The sequence below is a fragment of the Quercus robur genome, chromosome 3 (assembly GCF_932294415.1).
Source record: "Quercus robur chromosome 3, dhQueRobu3.1, whole genome shotgun sequence".
In the NCBI taxonomy this organism is placed as follows: Eukaryota; Viridiplantae; Streptophyta; class Magnoliopsida; order Fagales; family Fagaceae; genus Quercus; species Quercus robur.
The window spans coordinates 48,436,048-48,441,782 of record NC_065536.1 but is presented as its reverse complement, the minus strand read 5'-3'; the positions used below and the strand labels follow the sequence as shown (position 1 = coordinate 48,441,782).

General features: G+C 36.0%; 1 protein-coding gene across 1 annotated transcript; it reads right to left on the bottom strand.

Moving 5' to 3' along the window:
• Positions 1-207: 207 nt before the first annotated feature.
• Positions 208-4,300, bottom strand: LOC126718148 (uncharacterized). The gene is made up of 2 exons (XM_050420230.1): positions 4,094-4,300; positions 208-3,546 (listed from the first exon to the last, which is right to left on the bottom strand). The coding sequence occupies exon 2, from the start codon at positions 3,392-3,394 to the stop codon at positions 1,004-1,006; it is 2,391 nt and encodes a 796-aa protein (XP_050276187.1). The 5' UTR covers positions 3,395-3,546; positions 4,094-4,300; the 3' UTR covers positions 208-1,003.
• Positions 4,301-5,735: the final 1,435 nt, after the last annotated feature.

The window sequence follows — 5,735 nt, the reverse complement described above, 5'->3', positions numbered from 1 at the left end:
ATTAGCTAGATTGCCAAGTCGTTCTCTAAAAAACGAAAAAAGTCCAAACTCCAACAGATGATACAGCACTAAACAAGCTAGCAGAAGTTGACAAAGGCAGCATTGATAAAGAGGGGTATAAAAGGGAAAGATTGGAGAGCAGTCTGCAACTGATTGTTGGAGAAAGAGAAAACAATGATTAGGTATTTGTAACATACAATTGTCACAGAAACAGAAAGGACATAATCCAGAACTATAGGATTAAAATCTAAAATCTCATACAGTAATGGAAATATTCAAGCATGAAGAAAATCTGACTAAAAATGTATGCTATAATTTGATCTCCGAACAGAACTAACAGTACCACTCTACAGAGAAATATGAAGGAACATGCAAATTAACAATCAGATATAAAAACAAGAAAATTCAACAAGGATTTTAGAAGAAAAGAGAATAAGTCACAGCCCATGGGCAGGCTCGTATATTTGTCGAGCTTTAGCTGATAAGGAGATCTTTGAGGAGTAAATTAGGTCTTGTAGGAGATGTATTTAGCTTCCAAACCATTGAAAGAAGTTCCATTGGCATAAAATACACTAGAGGGAGCTTCCAACTTCGAGCTGCTTAAACTCTCGAGTACCATGTTAGTTCACCTTCTAAATTACCTTCAAGTTGCACAATAATCAGGTCTTTCCCACATAAATTCAAGTAAAATTATGCAGTCCCTTAAACTCAGACTCTCCCTCAGACATAAATGTGGCAAATCACTCTTTCTGCCTGTCAAATCGATGAAGGCTGAGGCTTGGGTTTTAAAAATGGAGGATATTTCCTTGAGTGCACCAATGAGCCGAAAGTGAGATTTGCAACATATGTTTTAGGGTCAAGCTGCTCTTTGGTGGAGTCCCCCAGCCACAAACTAGAGACCTTCTAGTGTCTTATTTAGACAAAAATGCTCAAAATGATAAATCAGTTTTGAGTCCAATTTTATAAATTATATCCACATCAAAAGAAATCACCCAAAACTTGACTAACTACTAGTTTTCTTCATCAGCCCCACTCCGCCTCTCTTCGTTTCTTTTGTTTCCTGCACAATTTCTTGTTCCCGAATATCTTTAGAATTCCCCTCCTCTTCTTCCTGAACTTTCATGGGATTCTCTATCATCTCTTCATCAATGGCTTTTTTGGCGTTATCCACTACATTGTCTTCCTTAAATATAACCTCGTTCTCCAGAATATCATCTTCCTTAACATCAATTATTACCTGAAGAAGATCTACTGGAGTAGCAGCTGGGTCCAGCTCCCGGCAGCCCTTTGGAGCATTTGAACCTTCTTGACCTGTTAGCAAGTGCGATGGGACATGATGAGAGAATCGAAACATCTCTTCTCTTGGAATCCTCCTAATTTCTTTAGGGTCCAAATGCCGGTGAAACACTGTCTTGAAACCAGCCACTTTGACCAGGGGAGTAACAATTACACCATTTTCTTCATTATAATCTTCAAGAACTTCCACCATGTCATACCTGTGAATTACTTCATCAGCTGTTAACTCGTTCCAGTCAGGAGACCAATTCCTATAGAGAGCCCAAACATCCCCTGCCCTGGGATATATACAAATAACCCCCCGTGAACCTTTTGTCCACCTAACCTTGTGTGAAAAAGAATTAAGGGATTTATTGATTTCATATTTGCCTATTCTAAATTCCCCACAAGTTTTTGAGAAACCAGAGCCTACCCAGTTTAAGGGTCCCAATTCACTGTTAGTTTTTGAGTTAAGCCAACTGATCCGCATCTTGAAAGGATTCAAAGAAACTACAGTATGAATCATGGCGTAGTACCGAGGCATCCCATCATCATTATCATATGCAGCCCAGACCTGATTTTCTCCAAAGGACCTTTCAGTTCTATCCTTGTCAAAGTCATGAAAATCGGAATCTGGAACATTTATAGACATTGTTTCCAGGGTTTCTGCATTTGAATTGGCACCAGAAGTGCCAGGAAAGGACTTGGTGGCACAAGCTTCATTCTTCTTATCCACTGACTCAACAAACTTGTTTTGATCAGGCATGTCACTGTTTCCCAAAGATTTTCCTCGTTCATTTGATTTCTCATTCCCAACCCCCTCTTCTTCAACTGCATTTTTATTAACACTAACTGACTTCCACTCATTTAGTTTCTTGTGAATTTCAATCCTAGCCTTCTGCATCAGTAGATTCTCGAGTTCTTGCAGGCAAACATTCTCTAAGCTGCTGGGCTTAGTGATTCCATTGCCCCTAACTGTTTCTGAATTAGCTGATTTAGATCCAGATAAGTTAGCTGCACCAGATCCTCCAGTTCCTAGACCCGTTTGATTTGCTGCATCCTTTCCATAGCTGGCAGCACCAACATCATCCATGCCTTTTCTTCTCTTTGCAGCACTAGAGTGCCCACTAGATTGAGCACCACCAGTCCTCTTAGAGACATTATTCTTCTTCCTCAAGGCCTCCTCTCTTTTTATGGCTGCCTGTGCCTCCTCACGTTCTCTCTTCACTTTCTCATATGCCTGCTGAACTACGCTTGCAGCTTGAGCGGCAGATGAAGCACCAGCAGTTTTTGAGAATGGTCCCCACTGAAAGTTGGTCTCCTTATTCTGTCCTGAATTAGTTTTGTTTTTACTAGCTCCATGATGGTTTGAGTTCTGCCGCTGCTGGGAACTATTCCATGGTGTGGCTGCTTTAGAGCCATTTGTAGGAGGCGGAGCTGTTTCTACGGCATAAAATGGCTCATGGCAATTCGGGCATAGGAGATTATGATTAAGGTAAACTCTGAGATACTCGTATTGCATCTTGCATCGATGGCACACGGTCCAAAAGGTATTGGGTTTCGGCTTATGAGATGAAGCAGAAGACGAAGAGTGACCTGCCCGGCTGGTATTCTTTTGAGCCCTCGGATTTGAAGTTGTACTTTTGGTAAAATTGTAAAAACCATTTGCCCCTGGTGGTGCTGATGAACCTGCATTTGGAGTAGAAGCCTTCTGGGATGCTTTTGCGTTCCTCCTCTGATCATATAATGATCTCTTACCCTTATCAGATAACAAACTCCATGCCTCAGAAATATGCTTAAACGCCCCATCAGCTCCTAGAGACTTGTTCTTATCGGGATGAAGCATAAGAGCCAGCTTCCTATATTGTTTTCTCACGGTCTCATCATCGGCTTGTGGATCCACACCAAGTATACCATACCAATCTGCTTCTCCATTAATTTTGTTCTCCGCGGAAACATACACATCAAGAGTTGTTAATATTTGGGAAATACCCTCAAGGCCAGGAAACAAATTCTGAGCCTTCAAAGCAAATTTCTTTGCCGCATTAATGTCCTTTGCCATAAACTTCTTCTCAGCAATCTCTTTTGCCCTGGCAGCCTCATCTTTATTGCATTCCATTTCCCTTGCCTATATCCTCAGCTCCCTTCTTTGCGTCTTGTCACAAGAAGGCTGCCAATTGTTGAAAGCAATTCAGCCTGCCTGCTACTCAGCTTTACAAATTCCGGGCTCTTTCATACTTCAAAAGAGGATCTGCTAAATGAGTAAAACCCCTATTTCACAAAAGTTAAATGAAGTTAAGAAAACAACCATACAAAAAACATGAAAACAGTCACACATAGCTTACGTATTGAATAGAATTAGAAAAAGAAAAAGCAACCAGTAAAATTTAAAGATTACAAGAAACGAGTACCAGTCAAATTTAGAGAGGATGGAACCAAAAAAACAAAAGCAGCTTTTCCTAGTTACCATTTCACCACGCAAAACCACAACATAAACATAGTTCTTTGTACTTCAAATTTTTTTTTTCCAGAACCTCAATAATGAATGACAGCCAAGTTAGCAATTACTTCAAACAGATACATATGAATCACACGCAAAGAAACATACAACCTTAATCGAAATCAAAACTACAAAATCAATAATTGGATCTACGTGAGTTAAGCGCTAACTGAGGTTAAAATAAATCAAACTCTGACGATCAGAACCCTAATTCTAATACCCAGAAAATCAAACCCTAGAATCAGTGATCAGCATAGAGAAAGAGAAACAATTAAAATTATGAGGAGAGGCCAGAATCAGAGAGTTGAACTAAATTACCTAATAATAGGAGTTGTATTGGTTGAAGAGTTTGAATCACAGAGCCACCATGGACAGAGCCTCAATCAGCAAATTTTTTCTCTTTTTGCCCCTCTTTTCTCACCCAAATCTAAAAAAATCCCCAAAAATTGGACCTTTTGTGAAAACTTCTCATAAAAAAGAAACCTGGACAGGCTTCTCAAACAACATACCACAAAATAAATAAAATGATATAATGGGCTCCTTTATTTATTAACCCAAAACCTAGTAGCCTGTGTTTTTTCATTGGTTGGAACTTAACTATGGTTAAATTTTAACCCAAGTTAGATTTTAACTATGGTTGGATTTTAACTCTTGAAATGAGTTTACAACCTTGGGAGAATTTTTTTTTTTTGGAGGAAAACTATGGGAGAATTTGATAGTGAAAAAAAAAAAAAAAAAAAAAAAAAAAAAATCTCTTTTTTCACAAATTTATTAGGGGAAAATCTCATTTTTCAAGGTATTCCTCACAAGTGTCTTACATTTTTTATGTAACAACATAATAATAATAATAATTATTATTATTCTATCAAAATAAAATTATTATTATTATTATTGACCTATTTACACGTGTTGTTTTGCGCATGTTTGGAGACTTTTTATGAAAGTGTAATGAGGTTTTTTTTTTTTTTTTCATCTTAAAATATATGAATCTATTTTTCCCATTAATTATAACTATCCTTCTGGTAATATATTTGTAGTTATACATTAATTCAAATGATTGGAACTAGAGGCAAAAATCATTATGATTTACTTGTTTTTGAAAAGAGAATTGTTTTAATTTTTTTAATTTGAGGATTCATTTAATTTTTAGGGTTAGGCTAAATTGTGGGTTTTGTTCGTTTCTTACCTAAACATTACAAATAGATTAATCCGTTAATTATAATATAAAATATGATAAAATGTCAAATATCCCATTTTGTATATGATCTGTTATAAGATTAATACAACATTACCACCATTCAAGTTAAATAACTTTATGATTCAATAATAATAATAATAATAATAAAGTCAAATAACTTTAATAATTATGGACCTGATAAAATTGGACACAAACTAAAACCCAATAAATTACTTGAACTTAGAGGAAAAAATATTATCATAAGTAGGGATTTTTTGAATTGTTGAAAAATGGGTTAACTCATACCTGACCTAAAAACCGATGGCATGGTTAAGTTGTCTAACAAGTCAAATGGGGTGATCTGTTTTTTCAAAAGGTTTTTATTTTTTTATTAATTTTTTCCCTCCTTAATCTATGTAAACATGTTTCACACTTTCATTTATTCCTCTTTTATTTATTTCCTTTTTTTTTTTTTTTTCCTAAGTTCATTCTTTACAAAGACATTCAAAGATTCTTTGTTCATAGTGTTAAAGGCTTGAAGGCTTCAGTATAACGAATCTTTTGACTCTATAAACTTAAAAATTTGTATTATTTAACTTTTATGAATTGAGTATTTTAGTTCATTTTTGTCTTGAAAGGAAGACATAGCTAATATTATTAAATTTCTTGTCTTTTTTTTTTTTTTGGCATATGAAAAAATATGGGTCATATCGGGTTGACTCGATCATCAAAAAACTTAGATAAGCGTCATAGGTTTTGTAACCTATTTAGGATGACTCATTT

Bases quoted from the DNA above. Each gene is read 5' to 3' on its own strand.
- LOC126718148 (XM_050420230.1), bottom strand. From the start codon at position 3,394: ATGGAATGCAATAAAGATGAGGCTGCCAGGGCAAAAGAGATTGCTGAG.